Raw genomic sequence first — 25,826 nt, forward strand, 5'->3', positions numbered from 1 at the left:
GGGGGAGACCCTTGCTGGCAAGCATCAAGGGCAAACATCGTCCCTTTCTAATTGCCCTTGCGCTCACTGAGGCAGCTCAGAGGGCATTTCACTGTTGTGGTGGTCTGGGTCACACAGGTTGCAGAGAGATGGCTTCAATGGGGTGGGTTCAAGACTCTTTTATTGTCATGTAATGTTACACGATATTCCCTTTAGTCTGCTGTAAGGCAGGCAAAGATTGGCCGAGATTGCCCGGCGTCCATTATCGTCGGAGAAAGAGAAGCAAAAGACAGAACCTTCAGTGTCGGTAGCATCCTCGCTGAGCGGTCCTGTCCCATCAACGTTGATGCGCTGGAAGGTGTGACGTCGCCTCCACTTCCCCAGAAGCCTGAGGAAATTTGGCACGTCACCCCTGGTCCCCTCAGGCTGACCACCGGCACTCGCTTTGTCTTAATGAGGGTGGTTCGTTTCTTCTACCCACATTCTTGCTTCCTGCAGGTATCTGTTAAAAAAAGGCATCCATGTAATTACCGACCCCGGTCTGGAAATAAACGTGAAATATGGACAATAGCATCATGTTCACTGTTACAGAAATTCAATAAAATGTGGTGTTCCCATCATGTAGTTTCAGCCAGCCATTCTCAATGGGGGCCATAGGGACCCCCTGGGGGGGGGGAATGGACTGAAATCATAAAATATTTTTTGTATTTAATGAGGTCAGTAGGGGAGAAGTACAGAAGAACCCAACTAAATGACTCCTTCACAGGAAAGGGGCCCAGAAACTTTGAGCAGTGATCTATGGGGGCCGTGGCCAAAAAAAGGTTGAGACTGATTGGTTTAGGGTCAGGGTTAGGATAAGACAGGGTGATTCAAGAAAGCTGTTGGATAAAATCTGTTCCTGAACCATAGAACATTACAGCAAGGAAACAGGCCCCTTTGGCCCTTCTAGTCTGTGCTGAACCATTTTTTCTCCCAAGTTCCATTGTCCTGCACCCAGTCTATTCCCCTCCCATCCATGTACCCGTTTAAATTCTTTTTACATGTTAAAAATGAGCCCGCATTCACCTTCTCAGCTGGCAGTTCGTTCCACACCCCCACCACTCTCTGTGTGAAAAAGTTCACCCTCATGTTCCCCAAAACTTTTCCCCACATAATTTTCAATACCTCGATCAAATCTCCCCTCATTTATTTAACTTTTTCGGTGTAATGTATAGTCTGTGTAACCAATTATATTGTATCATACGTAGCCTCGTATTTATTGTATTTCTCATCGTTCCAGAACATAATTTCTCCCATGTTTCCTTTTTTATCTTTATATTTAAATCTTGTTCCCATTTTTGTTTAGTTTTACCATTTGTTTCCTCATTCTCCTTTTCTTGCAGTTTAATATACATATTTGTTATAAATCTTTTGATTAACATTGTATCTGTAATCACATATTCAAGGTTACTTCCCTCTGGTAAACTCAAATTGCTTCCTAATTTATCTTTCAAGTAGGATCTCAGTTGGTAATATGCCAGCGCTGTATCTCCAGTTATATTGTACTTATCTCTCATTTGTTCAAAGGATAAGAATCTACTTCCTGAAAAACAATTTTCTATTCTTTTAATCCCTTTTTTTTCCCATTCTCTAAAGGAAAGGTTATCTATTGTAAAAGGGAGTAGCTTATTTTGCGTCAATATTAGTTTTGGTAATTGATAATTTGTTTTATTTCTTTCTACATGAATCTTCTTCCAAATATTGAGGAGATGATGTAACACTGGAGAAGTTCTATGTTGTACCAATTTTTCGTCCCATTTATATAATATGTGTTCAGGTATCTTTTCCCCTATTTTATCTTCACTCCAGGGAATAAAATCCTAACCTGTTTAACCTTTCCCTGTAACTCAATTCCTGAAGTCCAGGCAACATCCTAGTAAATCTTCTCTGCACTCTTTCTATCTTATTGATACCTTTCCTGTAGTTCGATGACCAAAACTGCACACATTCCTCCTTATTTGGCCTCATCAATGTCTTATACAACTTTACCATAACTTCCCAACTTCTGTACTCAATACGTTGATTTATGGAGGCCAATATGCCAAAAGCTCTCTTTACAACCCTGTCCACCTGTGACACCACTTTCAGGGAATTAAATATCCGTATTCTCAGATTCCTCTGTTCTACCGCACTCCTCAGCGCCCGACTGTTTACTGTGTACGTCTTAAACGAGGAACCCAACACTGCAGGCGAGGTCTCACCAGGGCCTTCTAGAGCCTCAGCATCACATCCCTGCTATTGTATCTTATCCATCTCCATATGAACACCAACATTGCCTTCACCTTCACCACCATTGACTCACCTGGAGGTGCACCTTTAGGGGATCCTGTACGAAGACTCGCAAGTCCCTGTGCACCTCTGAATTTTGACTTTTATTCCCCATCCAAATAATAGTCGGCCTTTTTATTCCTTCTCCCAACCCAGACCAACAAAGGGTGTTAATTGGATTCAATAAGGGAAGAGGTGAGAATTGATCATGTTGGTGTGAAAGGAGATGGAAGGGAGAGACAGAGCTGGGGGAAGAAGATGGGGGTGGGGGGGGAAGGTGTTGGATTAACAAGTAGAAGAGAAGTCGGTGTTAATGCCATCCGGTTGGAGGGGGTCCTGTCGGTAGATGAGGTGTGTACCTCCAATTTGCGGGTGGTCTCAGTCTGGCCATGCATGAGACCATGGACAGACAGGTCAGCAAGGGAATGGGATGGGAATTGAAATGGGTGGCCACTGGGAGATCCACTCTATTTTCAGTGGACAGAGCTGAGGGGCTCAACGAAACGATCTCCCAGTCTGTGTATAGTCTCTCCATTCTGAGATTTCCTGCTTTATTCTGCTTAATCCTTGGTGAAGTGCTCAGGTAAGAAATGTCGGCCATATATGTTTGTCTCCTATGGATGCTGAATGATCGGCTGAGTTCCTCGAGTGTTTTGGTGTGTGTCTTTACTATCATCACAGCATCTGCAGACTTTGTGTGGGGTGCTGGGACTGCATCTCTATACTTGCATTTCTGAAGGTGCTAACAGTCCATTCCTCCCTGTGTCCTCACAGTGCAGACCAGGCGTTGGACCGCTTCGCCATGAAGAAGTTCTACGAGGATAAGATCTCGTCGGTAATCCAGCCCTCACAGAGGAGGTGGGTCCCCAGTCCCGTGCAGGGCAGTGCGTCTGTGGGCAGGTTGCCGTAGGGTGGGTGGGCGATCTCAAGTCCTGAGCTGTGAGGGGGGGAAGGATTGGTGACCCTGATCAACAATCCTGTTGGTACAGTGTCCCATCAGATCAGCTCGACAAGCATAGTGTGGAGGGAGCTTCACTCTGTCTGTGACCCCGGGAGTGTGTGATAGGACAGTGTGGAGGGAACTTCACTCTGTCTGTGACCCCGGGAGTGTGTGATAGGACGGTGTGGAGGGAGCTTCACTCTGTCTGTGACCCTGGGAGTGTGTGATGGGACGGTGTGGAGGGAACTTCACTCTGTCTGTGACCCTGGGAGTGTGTGATGGGACAGTGTGGAGGGAGCTTCACTCTGTCTGTGACCCCAGGAGTGTGTGATGGGACAGTGTGGAGGGAGCTTCACTCTGTCTGTGACCCTGGGAGTGTGTGATGGGACGGTGTGGAGGGAACTTCACTCTGTCTGTGACCCCGGGAGTGTCTGATGGGACAGTGTGGAGGGAGCTTCACTCTGTCTGTGACCTCAGGAGTGTGTGATGGGACAGTGTGGAGGGAGCTTCACTCTGTCTGTGACCCCGGGAGTGTGTGATGGGACAGTTCGGAAGGAACTCCACTGGGAATTACCTTGACAAAGGGATCAAGCCCAAAACGTCAGTTATCTATCTTTACCTTTGCCATATAAAGGACATTGTTTGACTGCTGAGTTTCTCCAACATTTGCTTTTATTCTTCAGAATATTTTTATTGAATTTATTGAATATTAAACAAAATATGTACAGAAAGTTTGTCGAGTGCACAATATAGATGTCATTTTTAAAAAGTCCATCAAAAACTATCAAACTTATAGAGCACATCCATCGTTCAATCTTATCCCAATCACCCCTCGCCACCTTAACCCCGTCTACAAGCCGCAGTTGCAGATTTAACGGTTCCCTTCGTTCTTGGTGCAGTACAATAAAGAGCTGGACGTCGGGTTTAATAATTAACTAGCAGGATACCTGGTGTTTCCCGGGAAAGAAAACACTCAAGTGTTGACTACGTGGTTGAAATAAAATACCACATAACTCATTCAGCATCAAATATTGCCACAATTGCAAAAAACAGGAATGCAAGCCAGAACTAGTGTTCTATTTCCTGCTGCCTGCTCCTTGCATGTCTGGAAGCCCCAACAGTGAGGGGCGATCCTGAAGTCCCTCTGCTGTCTTGCTTTCTCCTTTGCCTAACTCTACGGGCTTGTGAAGAGCTTCTGCCGACGTAGCTTCGCTTTTTTGGGCCCATGTTGAACTGGGGATGGTTTCTGAATGTACATTGATGGACACACCATAACTAATAAAGGTGGCACTGGTACAAGTTCAAATTTTCTTTGAACTTCATATGACACAAATTCAATGTGGTCATGACATTCGGCATCAAATGTTACCCTGAATGAACCTCGAATGACATTTTTACAGTGAATTCCATGGAGAACAGACATACATGCACAGATATATATTGGATAAAGAAAATAAATAAATAAGTGTGAAGTACTTCATTTTGGCAAGAATAATCAAAACAGGACATATGTAGTAAATGGGAGGGCATTGAGGAATGAAGTGGAGCAGAAAGATTGAGGAATAACGGTGCATCGTTCCCTGAAGGTAGAGTCTCATGTAGACAGGGTGGTGGTGAGGCTTTTGGTAGGCTGGCCTTTATAAATCAAAGCATAGAATACAGGAGGTGGGAAGTGATGTTGAGACTGTTCAAGGCATTGGTGAGGCCAAATTTGGAATACTGTGTGCAGTTCTGGTCACCGAATTATAGGAAGGATATCAACAAGGGAGACAGGGTGCAGAGGAGATTTACGAAAATGTTACCTGGGTTTCAGAATCTAGATTACAAAGAAAGATTGAGCAGATTAAGGCTTTGTTCCTTGGAGCGTAGAAGGTTGAGGGGGGATTTGATCGAGGTATTTAAGATTATGAGGGGGGATTTGATCGAGGTATTTAAGATTATGAGGTGGGATTTGATCGAGGTATTTAAGATTATGAGAAGGGATTTGATCGAGGTATTTAAGATTATGAGGGGGATTTGATCGAGGTATTTAAGATTATGAGGGGGGATTTGATCGAGGCATTTAAGATTATGAGGGGGATGGATAGAATAGATGTAAATGGGGTTTTTCCCTTGAGGGCAGGAGAGATTGAAACAAAAGGTCGCAAATTAGAGTTAAGGGGCAAAAGTTTAGAAGTAACATGAGGGGGAACTTCTTCACTCAGAGAGTGGTGACTGTGTGGAATGAGCTTCTGGGAGAAGTAGTGACGGCAAGGTCCCTTTTGTCATTTAAGGAAAAATTGGAGAGGTAGATGGATGGGAGAGAAATGGAGGGTTATGGACAAGGTGCAGGTAGGTGGGACTAGAGGAGAGGGTTCAGTGTGGGCTAGAAGGGCTGAGATGGCCTGTTTCCGTGCTGTAATATGGTTTATCAGGGGTTAAGAAGATTATATCACTGATGGGAATCAGCAAATTAACAAAAGCAAAAGAAATGTCTTTAGTTTAACCAGAGGTTCTGAAATAATTCCGGAAAGGTCCCCACATTTTTGGGAAAGTTTTGTTTGAGTTACAAAATAAGTAAGGGATCTTTTCAAGATTCCGACAGGACATCGCGTCTCTCAGCCACTAAGCATGAGTGAGCAAGGCAGCGTCCCTCGATATTAAAAATAGCACAAGTCTGGCCAAAGAGAGGCAAAGGTGAGTGCAACATTTTACAATTACCTGAGTTGTATCCCTGTGAATTCTGTACCATGTTCACACCTTCCTGTGGTGCAGGTACGTCCATTATTTCAGCGGACTGCTCTCCGGAACCGCTAAGATGAACAACAAGCCTCTGTTTCTGCATCACGTCATCATACACGGAATTCCCAGGTTCGAGTCCACAGGAGGTAAGTTACCAAAACCCAGTATTCCACAATCAACTAGAATTGATGTTCCTGAGAGTCCACCATCGTTCCAATTTTCTGTGAATCTTCCTGTATTCCTGACTATTCTGTACCCCTCCAGATTCTAATACTGCCTGTTTCCTGTGTGTTCCCTGTATTCCCTCCTCCTGCGGACTCGTCACCCTGCTCCCGGACTCGTCACCCTGCTCCCGGACTCGTCACCCTGCTCCCGGACTCGTCACCCTGCTCCCGGACTCGTCGCCCTGCTCCCGGACTCGTCGCCCTGCTCCCGGACTCGTCGCCCTGCTCCCGGACTCGTCGCCCTGCTCCCGGACTCGTCGCCCTGCTCCCGGACTCGTCGCCCTGCTCCCGGACTCGTCGCCCTGCTCCCGGACTCGTCGCCCTGCTCCCGGACTCGTCGCCCTGCTCCCGGACTCGTCGCCCTGCTCCCGGACTCGTCACCCTGCTCCCGGACTCGTCACCCTGCTCCCTGAAATATTCCGTGACTCGCACTATCTTGGAGTCAATTCAGGGTGGCGAGGAAATACAGCACAGTATGGCAGCATCTGTGGGGGGAGAATCCTGGTCCATGTTTCAGGCCAAAGAACTTTGTTGAGTTCTGGAACATCAACTGTTTCACAATCCACAGATGCAGTCTGCCCCTGTTATGCCCACCTCACACCCAGATTCCCATCCCTCTGATCCCCCCTCCCAACCCCATCTGACCTCATTTCCCACTTGCTCCCACAAGCCCCTCTGGCCTGACCTTGATTATCCAACTCACAGCCCCAGTGAACGATGCACCAACGATAACCTCCCACTCAAATGTCACCAAAACTAAGGAGCTGATTGTTGACGTCAGGAAAGGAAAGTTAGAGGAGTACGATCCAGTGATCAGAGAGGGAGAGGGTGAGGAAATTTATGTTCTTGGGAGTCTATCTCTGAGGATCTTTCCTGGACTGAACACATTAAAGGTATCATGAAGAAAGCTCGTCAGCGCCTTGAGTTCCTCAGGAGGTTTGCGGAGGTTTGATATGACATCAGAAACCCTGGCAAATTTCTACAGAGGTGTGGTGGAAAGTGCACTGACCGGCTGCATCACGGTCTGGTACGGGGACACCAATACCCCTGAGTGTAAAGCTCTAAAAAAGGTAGCCCAGGACATCACAGGCAAAACCCTCCCCACCATCGAGAACATCTACAGGGAACGCTGCCGTCAGAGAGCAGCAGCAATCATCGAGGATCCACCCCACCCAGCACATGCTCTGTTCTCGCTGCCGCCATCAGGAAAGAGGTCTTGGTGCCACAGGACTCACACCCACCAGGTTCAGGAACAGCTGCTCCCCCTCCCCCATCAGATTCCTCAACAACAAACTCAATCAGGGACTCATTTAAGGGCTTTGACTTGTGCACTTTATTGATTTTTTTTAAATTCTGCCTGTATTGCACAGTCAATTTGTTTACATTTCTTTATTAGTTTACACGTTTACATTGTGAACAGTTTTTTTTTACACCACCAATAAGTGGTAGTTCTGCCTGGCCTGCAGGAGAAAGAAATCTCAGGGTTGTGTTATGTCATTACAGACAATAAATCTGAAATGGATGGTGGTCTCCTGGGCGCCCACAGTTGTCCACCTGAATATGGGGTGACCACCACAGCCCAGAGATCTGCTGACTTCAAGGGCATGTCTCCCCTTGCCCCTGGACAGTGCTGTGACCCTGGACTGGTGGAAAACAACTATGACAAGGCTAGGGCCCAGCCCCCATTCCCAGCGAGCCAGGCAGTGGGAATCAAAATTTGTTGTCTTGAGCAAGTCACGAAATTCATTGTTTGGGGCAGCGTCACAGGGCAAACATTCATATAATCACCTTACAACAATAAATAAAAATAGTACATGAAAAGTCAAAGTGAGGCCGTGTCTGTGATTCATTGATCATTCAGGAATCTGATGGCGGAGGGGAAGAAGCCGTCCTTGTGCAGATGAGGGCTCGTCTTCAAGCTCCTGTACCTTTTCCCCGATGGTAGCAGAGTGAAGAGGGCCTGGCCTAGGGGTGGGGTGTTTGAGGATAGAGGCTGCTTTTTTACGACACCGCCTCATGTAGACGTCCTCAGTGGAGTGAGGACTGGTGCCTGTTATGTCGCAGGTTGTGTTAAAACCCTCTAGAGTTTATATTTGTCCTGAGGGTTGGTGTCTCCGCATCAAGCAGTGATGCAACCAACCAGAATGCTCTCCACAGTCCACCTGTAAAAGTTTACAAGAGTCTTTGATGATGTACTGACCCCAAACACCTCACAAAGTGAGCCGCTGGCGAGCCTTCTTTGTGATGCAAGAATGTGGAGGCTCCAGGAGAGATCCTCGGAGATGTTGACATCCAGGAATTAAAGCGAGCTATGAGTTCCAGGGCCTAAGGAGCCGGTTAGACAACATTCTGTATTGGCGGGGCAGAAATATTGGGATGCCAGACCACCAAAGGTAGTTGATGCCAGCGACTTTGTCTAGTTCCTGGAAGCTATTGTTCACCAAGGGTGGTTAGAGTAGCATGGGATCCCCCCCCCCCCACCACCACATTTACCTCGGAGACCTGGGGGAAGTGTGTTGCACTGAGCAGTACCGTGTAACCGCTTCCTGAGTTGGTTCACCAACACCCCGGCTGCCTGTCCCCTCTGCGGCTGGGAGGAGACGGTGCCACATGTATGTGGAGTGTTACAGCTCCTCTTTGCCCACCTGGAGGGGGTGCTGCTCTTGTTCTGGCTGCACTTCAGCCCCATGCTCCTGATCTACGGCCACCTGGTGTGAAGGGGTGATCGGGTGCTCGGAGGGTCTCCTTGTGGGGTTGTCGCTGGGCCTGGCCTAGCTGGCTAATCATGGGTTGAGACCGTTGGGTGAGTTGACTGCCGGCCCATCTTTTGGGGTTATGTCCAGAAGCTTGCAGACTTGGCGCATTAGCATGTGGTGACTGAGGGAACAGTGAGGGAGTTCTGGGAATGGTGGGTCCCCCAGGGGATGGCGTGTGTCGTGGAAGATGGTAAAAATGGGGTTTAATTTTAAAATGTGAATTGTATGTAACAGAGGGGTGGTATAGATTTACTGCTTATCGTGAATTGTTTTTACTCTCTTAATATAAGTAGTTTATTAGATGTAGTTGTGGAAAGTTTGTGTTTTGTCATCTTTGTTGAAATAAAAATTTTCTAAAAATGGTTAACATAGCGGTTAGCGCAACGCTGTTACAGTACCAACAACCCAGGTTCGAATCCCACGCTGTCTGTGAGGAGTTTTCACGTTCTCCCCGTGTCTGCGTGGGTTTTCCCCAGGAGCTCTGGTTTCATCCTACCATTCAACACATACTGAGGTGCAGGTTAATTGGGTGTAATTGGGCAGCATGGGCTCGTGAGCCGAAAGGGCCTTTTACCATCTTGTATGCCTAAATTTAAAATTAAAAATACATGAAAATCCCCGTTCTCCAGAATTCAAGCAACCAGCCAAACAAATGCTGGAAAATAAATAGCTAACAAGTTTAAAAAAGGGAACAATCACACAACACGTAATCTCAACCAACTGGAAAATGCACTTATTCGGCATATACCAATGACTATAGGTGGCGGGGACCAGGGGTTTTACTGTACTTGGTTACTGTACTTCACACATCTCCTGTGGCTCCACAGGCAGATGGCCCTATTGATCATTAATGGGCTCAAGTCATTCCCCTGGGCCTCCAGTCATGCCCCACGATCCATAGAAGGATTGGGATGGTAGGATAATTAGTGTATTTGGAGACACTGGCTTGTGGGCCGGATGGGCCTGTTATCGCATTGTATGGCTGACAGGAAGGTGAGTTTGGTCACAAAGCAGTCCCCTTTGCCCCCCCACCTCCGCCTGCCAATTCCCTGTGGAATTGACCACTTGTCCTCTCCCACAGGGTGTCAACCATTCCTGAAGATCTACCAGGGGATGCAACCTGCCTATACGTCCGGAATCTAGTGAGTGAGTTCCCAGCACATCTCAATCTCACATTCCACGTCTTCTCTGCAAATTATCAAACAGTCTCTCTCTCTCCTTTTTTTTAATCAAATGTCAGCAATATTCCACAGGATGGTCACACCAGCATCTGTATCACCATCGAACCAGGACTGATGCTCAAAGGAGATATATTGGTAAGAAACCAAATGTTGGTTTCACCCTCACTGGGGGAAAGGTCCCACACACACTGACCCTCACTGGGGGGGGGACAGGTCCCATGCACACTGTCCCTCACTGGGGGACACGTCCCACACACTCTGACCCTCACTAGGGGTTGGGTCCCACACACTCTGACCCTCACTGGGGGTTGGGTCCCACATATACTGACCCTCACTGGGGGACGGGTCCTCCACACACTGACCCTCACTGGGGGACAAGTTCCGCACTGATCCTCACTGGGGGACAGCTCCCTCACACACTGACCTCACTGGAGTGGATGGGTCCCACACAAACTGACACTCACTGGGGGATGGATCCACACACACTGACCCTCACTGGAGGGGATGGGTTCAACACACACTGACACTCCCTGGGGGGTGACGGGATCCACTCATTGACCCACACTGAGGTAATGGGTCCCACACACATTGACCCTCACTGGGGGACGGGTCCCACACACTGACCCTCACTGGGGGACAGATCCACACACACTGACCCTCACTGGGGGACAGATCCACACACACACTGACCCTCCCTGGGGGGGACGGGTCCCACACACACTGACCCTCCCTGGGGGGGATGAGTTCCACACCCTGACCCTCACTGGGGGACGGGTCCCATACACACAAACCTTCACTGGGGGGGATGGGTCCCCACACACGGACCATTGAGCGTTTGTGCATTCACCTGGAAATCCTCGTGCGCCTGTGACCTCTCCCCTTGTGAGGACAGGGTCAGAAGGGATCGCTGTCTCACCCTTTTCCATTCCCTGCAGCTGAAGTGTTATCACAAGAGATACCAGAGACCCGTGCGGGAAATTGTCTTCCGTGTGCAGTTCCACACATGTGCCATTCATGACCTTGGCGTCGTGTTTGGCAAAGAGGATCTGGATGATGCCTTTAAAGGTGATGCCATTGCTTCATTAAAGGTGGTCTGTAGTTGTCATGTGTTCTGTGAACATTTACTCATGACCCCTTGACCCCTGACCCTGCTCATCCCTGACCCCACTTGTCCGTGATCCCCTCTTCCCCTTGACCCTGCTCTCCCTGGCTCTGCTCCCTTGATCCAGCTCCCCTAAACCCACTCCTCCTTGACCCTGCTTCCCCGTCGATCCTGCTCCACCCTCCGACCCCAGCTCCTCCCTGACCCCGCTCCACCCCGATCCCAGCTTCCCCCTGACCCTTGTTCGCCCTGTGACCTTACTCTCCCCATCCTTATTCCACCTCAACTCCAGCTCCCCCCCTATCCTGGTTCTCTCCCTGACTCAGTCTCCCCTGTCCTCACTCCACCCTGACCCCGTTTCCCCCTCCCACCCTGGCTCTCCCCCAAGTTCTGCTCTCCCCCTGACCTCACTTCTCCCTGACCCCGGCTCCACCTCGACCCCGGCTCCACCCCGACCCCGGCTCCCCCCAGACCTTGCCTCCTCCTTGAGCCTGGTTCCACCCCAACCCTGGCTCCCCCCTGACTCTGCTCCCCTCCCCAACCCTAGCTCCCCCACCCCCCCCCCCATGACCCTGGCTCTTCCCTGACCCCTGCTCCACCTTGACCCCTGCTCCACCTTGACCCCAGCCAGACTGTGTCAGAATTTAATCTGCGGATATTTCTTGCTTCTGGCCTCTGGTCTCTGGGCCCATGATCAGGAACAAGAATTTTGGCTAGTTTTAAAACCTCTGCCCAACCGCCCTCTGGAGTTGCTGGGGGAACAGGATCACAAGATTTAAGAGCAGAAGGAGGCCCCTCGAGTCTGCCCCGCCATTCTAATCATGAGCTGATCCATCCTCCCACTCAGCCCCACTCCCCAGCTTTCTCCCTGTAACTCTTGATGCCCTGACATCAATTACCTGTCAATCTCTGCCTTAAATACTCCCAACAACCTCACGTCCACAGCCCCCCATGGCAACAAGTTCCACAGACTCACGACCCTCTGACTGAAGAAACTTCTCCGCATCTGTTTTAAATGGACGCCCTTTTACCCTGAAGCTGTGCCCTCTTGTCTTCGACTCCCCGACTGTGGGTAACATCCCTGCCACATCTACTCTGTCCAGTCCTTTCAGCATTTGAAATGCCTCAAATCTCTCATCGTTCTGGACTCCAACGCGTATTGTCCAAGGAATATATGGGCCAGCACAACATTGAGGGCTGAAGGGTCTGTACTGCTCTTGTACGCTATCCCTCTAGAAATGAACGCCAACCTTACATTCGCCTTTACCACCAACTCAACCCGGAGATTAACTTGGGAATATCCTGCACAAGGATTCCCAAGTCCTTTTACACCTTGGAATTTTGAATTTTCTCCCCATTTAAATACCAGTAATCGTTTTCCCATCTATTTCTTCTACCAAAGTGCACGACCGTACACTTTCCAATATAGTATTTCATCTTTCACCTCTTTCCCTGTTCTCCTAATCTATCCAAATCTTCCTGCAGCCTTTCCAAATCCTCAGCACCACCCACCCTATCACCTATTTTGGTATCATCTGCAAATTTAGTGACTAAGCCATCTAATCATTTATATACAACGTAAAAAGAAGTGACCCCAAGACCAACCAGAATAGAGAGCACTGGACACAACTTTCCTGCCTCAGTCTTTCATACTATCACATTCTTATGAGACCCTCTCTTCTAAATTCTAGCACGGACGGCCCCAGCTAAGCCAATCTCTCCTTATAACCTTAACCCCTTCATCGCTGGGATCAATCTGGTGAATTTCCTCTAAACAGCTCACCTGAAACTAGCACTTTCCTCAAGGAGACCAGAACTGCTCACCTACTCCAGGCAAGGCCTCACCAGTACCTTGTACAGTTGGAGAAGAATGTCCTTTAAATTTTATCCCTCTAGCAATCCATCCTCTTGATGACCAGTTGAAGCTGCAAAACAACCTTTACATTTCATACACACGCACCTCCAAGGCCTTCTAGACAACAGCGTGCTTCTACCTTTCACATTTACCAACATTGCTGTAAATCTGCCAGACCTTACCCCCCTTACTTAACCTATCTGAAAGTTCTTCCAAAGAGTTCAAATGAAGATTCAAAATTCCTTTATTGTACATGAAATTGCCTTTTGCCTGCTGCAAGGCAGATTCGCCATTGGTAGGAATTGCCTGAACCGCCTCTTATAGACCGAGAGAGAGATGCCAAAGAGAGCTCCCCCCCACCCCCCAGAGTCACTGAGTGTCCGTGGATTCGCCTCCAGCACTCCTGCAGCCATTCCATAGTCCAGTCTAAACCATCGGCAACCCGAGCTCCAGATCCCAACCTCTGACACAGTCAGGAACACTTCAGCGCCCTCAGCCCCGTCTCGCAGGCACGCAGCCTGCATGGGTTCCTCACCTCAAGTCACCAGCAGCCTGTGCGTTCTTCAGCTGCTGAACCCCTCGCTGGTTCGCCCCTGTGGTCATCCCGTGGATCGTCTCCTCTGCTTCTCCTCCTCCAAGAGTGGGGGGGGGGGTGGCCTCCCCGTTTTCTGGTGCCCTGCGCCGGTTCCTCCACTTCCACAAAATCTAACCCCTCGTGGCCACTGCCAATCACAGTCGCTGCCATCTTGAGCCAAGACCCCACAGTCACGGGATTTTAAATAAAGTCACCGTCGTCTCCTTCAATGGGCTTTTCAAAGTCTGGTCGGAACTGATGGCAGTCAGACTGGGCAGTTGAACCCCATGAGAAAGTGCTGTGACACCGCTCCCGGCTCTCCACGGTTCCACCCTGGTGGCAGTACCGCTGTTTTTTTCCCGCTCTTGAGCTTTGGATAAAGCTTGGAAATAAAAAGGAGGTAATCACTTTGACAGAGGTTAGATCAAGGCATGGACAGGTCATGGACAGGTCAAATGGTAAGAGACTGTTCCCCATTGCAGAGGCATCTAAAATCAAAGGGATAGTAGGTTTAGGGGGTGTCTGAGGAAGATACTTTCCCCCCAGAGGTTGACTGGAATCTGAAACAACCTGCCAGTGGGATGACTGGAGGGACAGTGGAGAGGGGTGGCATTGGAGGCAGAAGTATTGAGAGGAGCATGATTCGAGGGGGTGAATGGCCTCACGCTGCACTGCTGGGTTGGTCCCTCGGTTGGAGAGGGGTTTCCTGTCAAGGCTCCTGTTCCAGAAATGACAAACCAGCTTGTCTGACACCCACGTCAAGAAGAAGGATGAGAGGAGACTTGATAGAGGTCGACAAGATTGAGAGGCAAGAACTGCAAATGTCAGAAGATGTGGGTACAACGTGAAGGGAGGGAAGTTTAGGAGAGATGTCAGGGGTAAGTTTTTTACTCCGAGAGTTGTGGGGGCCTGGAATGCGTTGCCAGGGATGGTGGTGGAGGCAAGACCATTAGGGGCATTTAAGACTCTTAGACACATGGATGGAAGAAAATGGAGGGTTACGGAGTAGGGAGGGTTTAGTATTTTTTAAAGGAATATATGGGCCAGCACAACATTGAGGGCTGAAGGGTCTGTACTGTGCTGTAGTGATCTATGTTCAATCATTTCCAAGTATCCCCCAAGCCTTCACTGAGGGGGCAGCCCCGGAGACGAGGACAATGGTCTTTTCACTCTGACAGACCCCAACTCCCCTGGCATTTCCAGCTGTCCCCACTAGGGTTCGATGGTTCTAACTGTGGAATAACAGTCCGTCTCTCTCTTTCTTTCTCTTTCTCTCTCTCATAGACGACCGGTTCCCCGACTATGCCAAGGTCGAGTTCATCTTCTCCTTCAGTCCAGAAAAAATAAAAGGTAGGTTTCACCCACACATGTCTCTGCGCTGAGCACACGATCACTGTCGGCAAGTCATCCAGCCCACGAGATCATCCTAGCCCCCTCTCCACGCCCTGCTTGCCCAGACGCCGACGCACTCCCTGCTGAATCTGCCTCCACTCCCTCCTCCTCTTACTTGCATTGTGGACCTCACTCCTCACTGGGGGAAGAAAGAGGTTCCCGACATCAAAGTGTCAGGTCATTGGGCCCAACGTGTCCCTGTGGACCTTCACACACCCATCAGCCTGCTGGAGGAACAGCAATAATCCCACAGACCCTGCCAAACCCTCCAAGTACCCCCAACAAAATGCTCCCACTGCAGATTCCAACATCAGCAGTTTCATGTCCCCAAGGTGTTGACAGCAGAAGAAAGGTCTCCCATCCTTCTATTGAACAATATTCACCAGGACCGTGGCTTAAATGGAACCATAGAATACTACAGCACATTAAACTGGCCATTTGGCCCTTCTTGTCTGTGCTGAAACATCATTCTACTAGTCCCATTGACCTGCATCAAGTCCATAACCCTTCAGACATCTCCCATCCATGTATCTATCCAATTTATTCTTAAGATCGAGTCCTCACCCACCACGTCAGTTGGCAGCTCATTCCTCACTCCCACCACTCTCTTGGGTGAAGAACTTATCCCTAATGTTTCCCCTAAACCTTTCCCCTTTTACCCTAAAGCCTTGTCCCCTTATATGTATCTCTCCTAATCTCAGTGGAAGGAGTCTACTTGCATTTACTCAGTCTCTCCCCCTCATAATTTTAAATACCTCGATCAAATCTCTTCTCATTCTTCTACACTCCAGGGAATAAAGTCCGTACCTGTTTAACCTTTCCCTGTAACTCAGTTCCTGAAGTCCGGGCAACATCCTAGTAAATCTTCTCTGCCCTCTTTCTGTCTTATTGATATCCTTCCTGTAGTTCGGTGCCCAAAACTGCACACAATCCTCCAAATTGGGCCTCACCAATGTCTTATACAACTTTAACATAACATCCCAACTCTTGTACTCAATACTTTCATTTATGAAAGGCCTATCCACCTGTGACTCCACTTTCAGGGATGTGTGTTTGGGGGGGGCGGGTGGGGGAGGTGTTTGGACTGCGTGTATGTGTGTTCGTTCATCCTGGTCCAGAGAGACATTGTTTCATTGGGTTGTATATGTACAGGGAGATGGGGATGGACTTGACTTGAACAGCTCCATGAATCCCATTTCCAGTTGGTCCTCTGCCTGGGTGGTCCAGGGGCTCACTGAGATGCCTCTGAACCGTAGGGAGAGTACCAATGTCAACTCTGTTCTTTGACCAATCACCTTCAGCCTCTGACCCCTGGTCCTTGCTCCTCGACCAATGGAAACAGTTCCTCCCGATGGCCCTTCATGATGTCAAATCCCCCGCCATCAGATCCTGTCACAGCCTCCTCTTGAGAAAGGTGATGAGAACTGACCCAGTGCAGCTCTGGCAGGCTTGGACCCTGCAACAGCTTTCAACTGATCAACAACTGATGGAAGCCCAGGCTTTATAAAATTAAATTGGGAGATGTGAGGTGGAAGTATGGGATGAGCTGAACTGGTTGGTCACAGTCTCCATTTTGACATAGAAGAAAAATCTGGACAGGTATGGATGGGAGGGATTGGAGGGCTGGGGGCTGGGTACAGCTCAGTGGGATTGGGCAGAATAATGGTTCTCCACTGACTTAATTTCAGATTTCACACTTATTGTCAGAGAACATACAGGACATCACATTCAACCCTGAGATTCCTTTCTTCTGTGGGTACGGCAGAATGACCACTAAATGGTAGTGCAAAACCAAACTGTTGACACATAAACAAATAAAAGAACTGGAAATAGATAATGAATGTAAACAAACTGACTGTGCAATACAGAGACAATGACATGAACAAGTCAGAGCCCTTAACTGAGTCCCTGATTGAGTTTGTCGTTGAGGAGGCTGGTGATGGAGGGGGAGCAGCTGTTCCTGAACCTGGTGGGTGCGAGTCTTGTGGCACCGAGACCTCTTTCCTGATGGCAGCAGCGAGAACAGAGCGTGTGCTGAGTGGGGTGGATCCTTGATGATTGCTGCTGCTCTCCGACGGCAGCGTTCCCTGTAGATGTTCTCGATGGCGGGGAGGGTTTTGCCTGTTGTCCTGGGCTGTGTCCACTACCTTTTGGAGGGATTTACATTCAGGGGTATTGGTGTCCCTGTACCAGACTGTGATGCAGCCAGTCAGCACATTTTCCACCGCACCTCTGTAGAAATTTGCCAGGGTTTTGTCAGAGACCGAAGGTTTGATGAGGGTGTGGATCCGGGGGATATGAGAGGGGGTGTAATGGGAATTAACCTTGGGGAGGATAAGAAGGGTGTGAATCTGGGGAGAATGATCTGGAACCTGTCAGGTTGGATTTGTGTTTGCGGTGAACACATCACTGTGCTTAGATCCCCTGCCTGCCCTGGCAGGCATGGCTGAAAGCAGTCGGGAGGGTCTGGGAGAGTGTGGGAGGGGCCAGCGGAGGCCAGGAGCAGCTGGGGGAGGCAGAAGAGACTGGAAGATCAGGGGAGACCGAGCTGCCAGGTGAGGTTGGGACGCGCTGCTGAAGAAGCATTTGTGAATTATTGCTCCATCTTGTGGCTGCCTCTCATTGCCATCATGGAGTGCTGGTGCCTCAGGGGTGAACATCCAGAGCCAGCCTCCTGCTTGGTCCAGGGCGGCGTTACGTATCGTCGAAGCTCAGTGGAAAATTTTCCATCAGCTCGGGTTGATGCTTGGCACCTCATCCAGATTGTTTGGTATCTTGCCAGGTCTCACTGCACACCCCAGATACCCCATCAGTGAGTGAGGGATCATGGCGTAACCGTGCACTGTGTCAGACACCATGAGGCTTGTCAAACCCTCACATCTATCCCAGGCAAATGGGGCCCTGATGGAGATCATCAGAATGTGTTTACTGTCATCCACGTTGTATAATGTTCACGTACGCCACAAACCTAACTTTCTACAGCCAAGCAAGTGGCAATACTTATTTCTAAATTTAGACACACAGCACAGTAACAGAGCCCATGCTCCCCAATTTACCTACAACATGGTACATTTTGAATGGGGGGGGGGTCCTCCCCCCCCCCCCCCCACCTCGGGGAAACCCAAGCAGGTACGGGTAGAAAATACAAATTTCTTATGGACAGCGCAGGATTTGAAAACATAGAAATAGAGCAGTCCAACAATGTCCAGGCCTTTCAGCCCACAATGTTGTGCTGACCTATACAAACTTACTCCACAACAATCTAACCCCTCAATCCCTTACACCCAGAACCTTCTATGTTTCTGACATCAACGTGCCTGTACACGAGTCTCTCCAAGACACCTACTGAACCAGCCTCCACCACCACCCCTGGTAATGCATTCCAGGCACCCACCGCTCTGTGTGTAAACATTGACTGAGGACAATGACCCTCACTGGGGGGACGGGTCCCACACACACTGATCCTCCCTGGTGGGACAGGTCCCGCACACACCTTGGGGGGATAGGTCCCACACACACTGACCCTCACTGGGGGACGGGGCCCACAAACACTGACTCTCACTGGGGGATGGTTCCCAGACCTCACTGGGGGATGGTTCCCACACACACTGACCCTCCCTGGTGGGACAGGTCCCGCACACACCTTGGGGGATAGGTCCCACACACCCTGATCCTCACTGAGGGGATGGGTCCCACACACACTGACTCTCACTGGGGGATGGATCCCACAAGCACTGACCCTCACTGGGGTACGGGGCCCACAAACACTGACCCTCACTGGGGGACAGGTCCTACACACACTGACCCTCACTGGGGGACAGGTCCCACATACTGACCCTCACTGAGGGACAGGTCCCACACACAATCTGCTATCTAATGACCTCTCTCTTCCCCCCCCCCACCCCACCATGTCAGGGATGGAGCACCTGGAGAATGGGCCAGCGGTGTCCATCGACTACAACACTGCCGACCCCCTCATCCGATGCGACTCGTACGAGAACTTCAGTGCTGAGATGGGAGAGAGTGCTGAGGGTAAGGGCGAGGGTCTGACTGTGAGTGCGGATGGGTGGGAAGGATGGCTGGTCTGTCACACTGATCTCCCGGCAAGGTTGTGGGATTTTCCCTTGCCGCATCAGATCCGCGGTTGATCTGAGCTGACCTGTAACCCCTCGGCCAGAGCCGTCACACAGGTGGGGTGTGGTGCCTGTGGGGGACAATGTGGTGGTGGTGGGGAGGGATGATTATTTCTCTCACTGGTGTCAGGCCGGCAAGCTCCAGAGGCAGGGGGAGCTGCGGAAGGATCTGAGGGGGACACTGAGGCATGTCGTGGACTGGAATTCACTGCCGGGGGGTGGGGGGGGAGGGTGGGTGGTGGGGTGGTGGGGTTCGGTCGGTGTATATGGGGAGAGAGACTGGTGCCCTTTGCAAGAGGGCATGGTTCAGGACAGCCCCTCCCACCTCATCCCTCGGACCCCCAACCCAGGTCCGCCACACTGCCGCACTGGTCCTGAGGCCAACGCCATACAGGTGGGCATTAAAACATCGTCTGGCGTGGGCACACAATGACTCTGTCAGACACACACACCAACCCACACACACACACACACACACACACACACACACACACACACACACACACACACACGTTGTACTGAGTGACTGTCATTGTGTGTAGGGTGTAGTCCAGCAGTTCTCCCCCCACTGTCAGTCTGTCGTGAGCAGTGACCACTGCCCTTCCAGCCCACAGGAAGCTGGCAGCCTAACCCCAGTTCGTGTGTGGCCGACCTATTCTGGCAAGGTCGCCACTGTAGCTGGCACTTGGTACTGTGGACATGTGGATGTCCAGCCCTAGCATAGGCAGACAAAGAGGAGGGGAGGGGGCTGCGCCCTCAGCCTGGCCTCAGACGTCGGATGTCCTGAACTCGAGAGCATGCTCTCTGCGAGCATGAAGGGGCTCGGGTCACCAGGAACATCCTGACTCCCCAACATGGGGAAGGGGCTCACTGGATCCATCCAGGAGGAGTCAGGGGTTGTGGGGCGGAGGGTGGAATAAACCCAGGAGGGGATATTCTTCCCAGAGCAGGAGGATTGGAAAGCAAGGAATTCGGGGGTGAGGGGGGAATGTGGGAGGAGGGGGAGATGTTTTTCCAGGATGGGGAAAGGAGGAGGAGGTAGGGGGGAGGGGTACGGGGAAGGAGAACTGGGGCGGGAGGGAAGGAGAACCAGGGGGATGGGGGGTGGGAAGGAGAACCGGGGGGAAGAAAAACAGGGGGGGATGCATCTCCAAGGAGGAAGGATAACTGGAAGGAGGGACTGATGTTTCTTTGAAGTGGGGTGGGAGGGGAGGGGAAGGGTTGTATCTCCAAGATGGAGTGAAGGGGGATAAGAGGGGAGGAGATGTTTCTTCGTGGAGGAAGGAGAATTGGAGGGGTGGGGGACGTTTACATTTTAAACAGTCATCCAGCAGGGTAACAGGATCTTCTGGCCCATGGTTCCGTGCTGCCCAATGACACCCAATTAACCTACAACCCCCAGTATAGTTTTGAAGGGTGGGAGGAAACCGGAGCCCCCGGGGAAAACCCACACAGACACAGGGAGAACATACAAACTCCTTACAGACAGCGTGAGATTCAAACCCCGGTCCTAATCACTGGCGCTGTAAAAGGTGTTGTGCTAACTGCCACCCTAACAGTATCACCAGGGTGTTTCTCTGAGATGGGGAACAGGAACCAGAGAGGGTGGGGAATGTTTACCCGAGCTGGGGTGGAAGGGGGGAGGTGATGTTTTCCTGAGGTGGGGTGGTCCTTGATCCTCCAAAATATTCTGCTTGGAATTTCAAGTGGAGATGGGGGAGGGTGGGCTTAAGGAGGAGCTTAAGAGAGAAAGGGAATGGGGAGGAAGGGGTAGGAGGATGTTTCTCTGAGATGGGGAAGGAGAACCAGAGGGGACAGGGAATATTTACCCAAGGTGGGGGTGAGGGTGATCGGGTGGGGACTCATTGTGATGGGATGGATCTGCCTGAAGTGGGAGGTTTTCGAGAAGATGAGGGACACTGGAGAAGATGAGGTTGGTGGGAGGAAGAGGACGTGGGTGAGGTGGGGAATGAACTTGCTGGATCCAGCTCAGCCCTCCCTGCTGGCCTCCATCCCCCGACAGGAGGTGAGCCAGACCCATACACACAGTGGCTGACCGCCCGGGGATAAGGGAAAACTGAGGGGGGGGAGAGGGCTCTCACGGTGTTGAGGGTGAGGAACGGGTTGTCAGAGGCAGGAAACATTGCAACGTTTAACAGACCATTTGGACAACTCCAGGGGAAAGGAACAGAAGAACATGGGCCCATTTTGGGCTAATGCGGCATGTGGAGGGAGATATCATGGTCAGTATGTACACAATGAGCTGAAGGGCCTGTCTCTGTGGCCAGTGATTCTATAATTCCACAGCTGATCAGCACTAGTATTTTCACCCTCAGCCTTGCCACCACACAGGGGATGTGTGCTCCTCCCTCAGCAAGGATCTGGACCAACTGGGAGAATGGGCCAGTAAATGGCAGATGGAGTTTAATGCAGACAAGAGTGAGGTGATGCATTTTGGAAGGGCAAACCAAGAAAGGACATACACAGTAAACGGTCAGGCCCTGAGGAGTGTGGAGGAGCAGAGGGATCTGGGAATACAGATACATTGTTCCTTGAGGTGGCGTCACAGGTGGACAGGGTTGTAAAGAAAGCTTTTGGCACCTTAGCCTTTATAAATCAAAGTATTGAGTGTAGGAGTTGGGATGTTATGTTGAAGTCATTTAAGACATTGGTGAGACCAAATTTTGAGGATTGTGTACAGTTCTAGTCAAACTACAGGAAGGATATCAATAAAATAGAAAGAGTGCAGAGAAGATTTACTAGGACGTTGCCCGGACTTCAGGGACTGAGTTACAGGGAAAGGTTTAAACAGGTTAGGACTTTATTCCCTGGAGTGTAGAAGAATGAGGGGAGATTTGATTGAAGTTTACAAGATTATGAGAGGTATAGACAGAGTGGATGTGAATAGGCTTTTTCCACTTTGATTGGGGGAGATCAATATGAGAGGTCATAATTTTAAGCTGAAAGGGTAAAGGTTTAGGGGGAAGTTCTTCACTCAGAGAGAGGTGGGAGTGTGGAACGAGCTGTCATCTGATGTGGTGAATGTGGGCTCACTCTTACGTTTTAAGAATAGATTGAATAGATACATGGATGGGAGAGGGCTGAAGGGTTATGGTCTGGGTGTAGGTCAGTGAGTCTAGCAGAATGATGGTTGGTAAAGACTAGAAGGGCCGAAGGGCCTGTTTTCTGTACTGTAGCATTCTATGGTTCTCTGGAGAGATGGAAGGAAGAAGGGAGAGAGATATATATATATATCCTGGGAGAAAAGCACAACACTGCAGAAACTCAGCAGGCCAGACAGGGAACTTTATAGAGCAAAGGTAAAGATACAGAACCCAATGTTTTAGGCCTGAGGGGTAAGGAAATGTTGCATTAGGTGTAAAACACAAAAGTCTCCAGACACCATGTTTGGAATAAAAACACATTGCAGAAGAAACTCAGCAGGTCGAACAGCTTTGTTTACATTTCCAGGCCATTCAGGCTAGGGACCTTCCTAACCTTCTATCTCCAACTGCACTGGTCCTGCTTCCTTCCCAGTGCAGGGGGATAATCTTGACTTTAATAATGGTAATGATGTTCCAGATACTTCATAAACTTTGTGAATGTCTGTGCCTAATATTACCCAGCTTGGACAGTGCGTTCCAAATTCCAAACCCAACCCCCAACCCACTTCTGGGGGAAACATTTCTTCCTTAGATCCTCTCTGAAACTCTGACACCGATGCTCCCATCCACTCTCTTCACTTTGCACATCTTTGTCACGGAGACACAGTATGGAACAGGCCCTTCAGCCCATCGTGTTGACTCTGGCCAGCTTGGTGTCCCATGTACCTGAATTTGGTCCTCGTCCTTCCTTCTCGTCCGGTGCCTCCCTCTGCAGCTTCCTCCTGAACCGTCTCCCTCCCGGGAACTGTCTCCTCTGTCCCCTCCCTGATGGTGAGGTGGCTGAGGGCATTGGGGTGGAAGGGATGAAAGAGAGAGATCAACCATGAGTGGAGGAAAGGGCAGAGAGGTGGAGGGGAGAAAGTGAGCGAAGCAGCAGAGAGACAGAGCGAGCAAATTTCCACCATCCTGACACGACTTTCCCATCCACTGGGTGGTGAGGTAACCAGAAACAGACATCCTTTCAATCTCAGTGAAAGGCAGGGGTGTGTTACAGATCTGACTGCAATTAGCTTGCTTGTAATCCAATCTGCCTCCAGGGATGACTTCACTTGCTGTTTGAGACTGACTCAGTAAGCAGCCAGGGATCGTGCAGGCAGTGTCGGACAGAGCCCTGATCCCCAGCCCAGGGATCGTGCAGGCAGTGTCGGACAGAGCCCTGATCCCCAGCCCAGGGATCGTGCAGCCAGTGTTGGGCAGGGCTCTGATCCCCAGCCCAGGGATTGTGCAGGCAGTGTCGGACAGAACCCTGATTCCCAGCCCAGGGATAGTGCAGCCAGTGTCGGACAGAGCCCTGATCCCCAGCCCAGGGATAGTGCGGGCAGCATCCGATGGAGCCCTGCTCAGTGACACGACTTCCCGCGGATGAGACAGCCTTCCTGCAGATCCCAGCGTGACCAGGTGTGGGGAATGGACAGGACCCTGTGAGGAGCACGCAGCGACTAGGGGGCTTGCGGCCAGTCGCGGCACGCAGAGAAACAGCCTGTGGCCACCTTCGTGCACTTCCACCAGTGGGCGGGATGTGCGGAGAAGTTTAAGAAGAACCTTGGAACGCAGGTAGCTGGTGAGGGAGTTTGAAGCTGCAACGAAGACGTCGTGCATTACACAAGGCACAGGTATGGATTGTGGAGGGGATACTGTGCACCGGGTCAAGTGCATCAAATAATGCAAGCAGGGAAGGAACGGGGCAGGATATTCTGGATGAGCCAAAGGGCACACTCCTGTGGTAACATTGCTGGCACTCGGATCATACCCCTCAGTGAATCCTGGCACAGGAGAGTCATTAGGACGATAACAAGAGACATGGAGGGGGTTATGGGCAGTGAAGAATGGGGGAATCCTGACACATAGCAGTCTGTTCAGTGGCTCAGAACTGGGGAATGGGACCTCACTGCGGAACGGGTCCCACATACACAGTACCTCACTGGGGACGGGTCCCACACATTGACCCTCACTGGGGGATGGGTCCCATACACTGACCCTCACTGGGGAATGGGTCCCACACACACTGACCCTCACTGGGGGGGGATGGGTCCCACACACACTGACCCTCACTGGGGGACGGGTCCAAGACACACTGACCCTCCTGAGGGATGGGTTCCATACACTGACCCTCACTGGGGTGGACGGGTCCCACACACACTTTCCCCTCACTGGGGGTGGGTCCAACACACACTGATCCTCACTGGGGGATGGGTCCCACACACACTTTCCCCTCACTGGGGGTGGGTCCCACACACACTGATCCTCACTGGGGGATGGGTCCCACACACACTGACCCTCACTGGGGGGACAGGTCCCACACACTGACCCTCACTGGGGGACAAGCCCCTCACTGGGGGGGATGGGTCCAAGACACACTTTCCCTCACTGGGGGACGCGTGCCACACACACTGACCCTCACTGGGGGGATGGGTCCCACACACACAGACCCTCACTGGGGGGGAATGGGTCCCACACACTGACCCTCACTGGGGGGGGATGGGTCCCACACACTGACCCTCACTGGGGGGGGAATGGGCCACACACTGACCCTTGCTGGGGGGATGGGTTCCACAGACTGACCCTCACTGGGGGGGGAATGGGCCACACACTGACCCTTGCTGGGGGGATGGGTTCCACACACTGACCCTCACTGGGGGGGACGGATCCAAGATACACTGACCCTCCTGAGGGATGGGTTCCACACACTTTCTCTCACTGGGGGACACGTGCCACACACACTGACCCTCACTGGGTGACGGGCCCCTCACTGGGGGGGATGGGTCCAAGACGCACTGATGCTCCTGAGGGATAGGTCCCACACACTGACACTCACTGGGGGGATGGGTCCCACACACACTGACCTTCACTGGGGGATGGGCCCCACACACTAACCCTCACTGGAGGGGACGGGTCCAAGACACACTGACCCTCCTGAGGGATGGGTTCCACACACTGACCCTCTCTGGGGGGATGGGTCCCACACACACTTTCCCTCACTGGGGGACATGTACCACACACATTGACCCTCACTGGGGGACAGGTCCCACACACACACTGATCCTCAATGGGGAACGGGTTCCACACACTGTCCCTCACTGGGGAAGGGTCCCACACACACTGGCCCTCACTGGGAGACGGGTCCCACCCACACTGACCCCCATTGGGAGGACGGGTCCCTCCCACACTGACCTTCACGGGGGACGGGACCCACAGACACTGTCCCTCGCTGGGGATCGGGTCCCACACACGATGACCCTCACTGGGGGATAGGTTCCACACACACCGACCCTCACTGGGGGACGGGTCCCACATACCGTCCCCCACTGGGGGATAGGTCACGCACACAAGGACCCTCACTGGACGACAGGTTCCACACACACCGACGCTCAGTGGGGGATGGGTCCCACACATGCTGACCCTCAGTGGGAGACGGATCCCACACATAAAAAGCCCCAGCTCTGAAAACCTTGCAGAATTGGTCTACTTTCATGCCTTCATTGCGGGACCTTCCAAAGT

The 25,826-nt window shown here is 51.1% G+C and overlaps 2 protein-coding genes across 9 annotated transcripts in view; one reads left to right on the forward strand and one right to left on the reverse strand.

The window, feature by feature from the left end:
• The window catches only part of LOC138762305 (tensin-1-like), a 126,747-nt gene that overhangs the window by 9,301 nt on the left and 91,620 nt on the right, over positions 1–25,826 (forward strand). For 5 of the 6 annotated variants that reach the window (XM_069936054.1, XM_069936051.1, XM_069936053.1 and 2 more), the window contains exons 6-12: positions 3,061–3,144; positions 5,981–6,093; positions 10,009–10,069; positions 10,168–10,243; positions 11,044–11,173; positions 14,924–14,989; positions 18,947–19,063. In XM_069936054.1, the coding sequence (XP_069792155.1) occupies positions 3,061–3,144; positions 5,981–6,093; positions 10,009–10,069; positions 10,168–10,243; positions 11,044–11,173; positions 14,924–14,989; positions 18,947–19,063 (647 nt within the window). Of the gene's footprint in view, positions 1–3,060; positions 3,145–5,980; positions 6,094–8,488; positions 8,565–10,008; positions 10,070–10,167; positions 10,244–11,043; positions 11,174–14,923; positions 14,990–18,946; positions 19,064–25,826 lie in introns of those variants that run through there. The other variant, XM_069936056.1, reaches the window with a different exon arrangement.
• LOC138762307 (uncharacterized) lies at positions 163–25,769 on the reverse strand. 3 transcript variants are annotated; one of them, XR_011356872.1, is made up of 3 exons: positions 22,995–25,769; positions 5,927–6,018; positions 163–481 (listed from the first exon to the last, which is right to left on the reverse strand). XR_011356872.1 is itself a non-coding variant. In XM_069936059.1 (2 exons), exons 1-2 carry the CDS (start codon positions 24,234–24,236, stop codon positions 401–403), a joined length of 1,323 nt encoding a protein of 440 aa, XP_069792160.1. In that variant the 5' UTR covers positions 24,237–25,769; the 3' UTR covers positions 163–400. The 3 variants fall into 3 exon arrangements, 2 of the variants coding, with proteins under 2 accessions (XP_069792160.1, XP_069792158.1); XM_069936059.1 differs by lacking the exon at positions 5,927–6,018; XM_069936057.1 differs by lacking the exons at positions 163–481; positions 5,927–6,018 and adding an exon at positions 13,294–14,021.

Source organism: Narcine bancroftii, chromosome 4 (genome assembly GCF_036971445.1).
Source record: "Narcine bancroftii isolate sNarBan1 chromosome 4, sNarBan1.hap1, whole genome shotgun sequence".
Classification (NCBI taxonomy): Eukaryota; Metazoa; Chordata; class Chondrichthyes; order Torpediniformes; family Narcinidae; genus Narcine; species Narcine bancroftii.

Excerpts from the sequence above, each read along its gene's own strand:
- LOC138762307 (XM_069936057.1), bottom strand. The coding sequence starts at position 24,236 with ATGTGGGACCCGTTCCGCAGTGAGGTCCCATTCCCCAGTTCTGAGCCA. Across the intron at positions 14,022-22,994 it reads AGGACGAGGACCAAATTCAG|CTTTATCCAAAGCTCAAGAG; the intron begins GTACATGGGACA and ends TTTATTTCCAAG.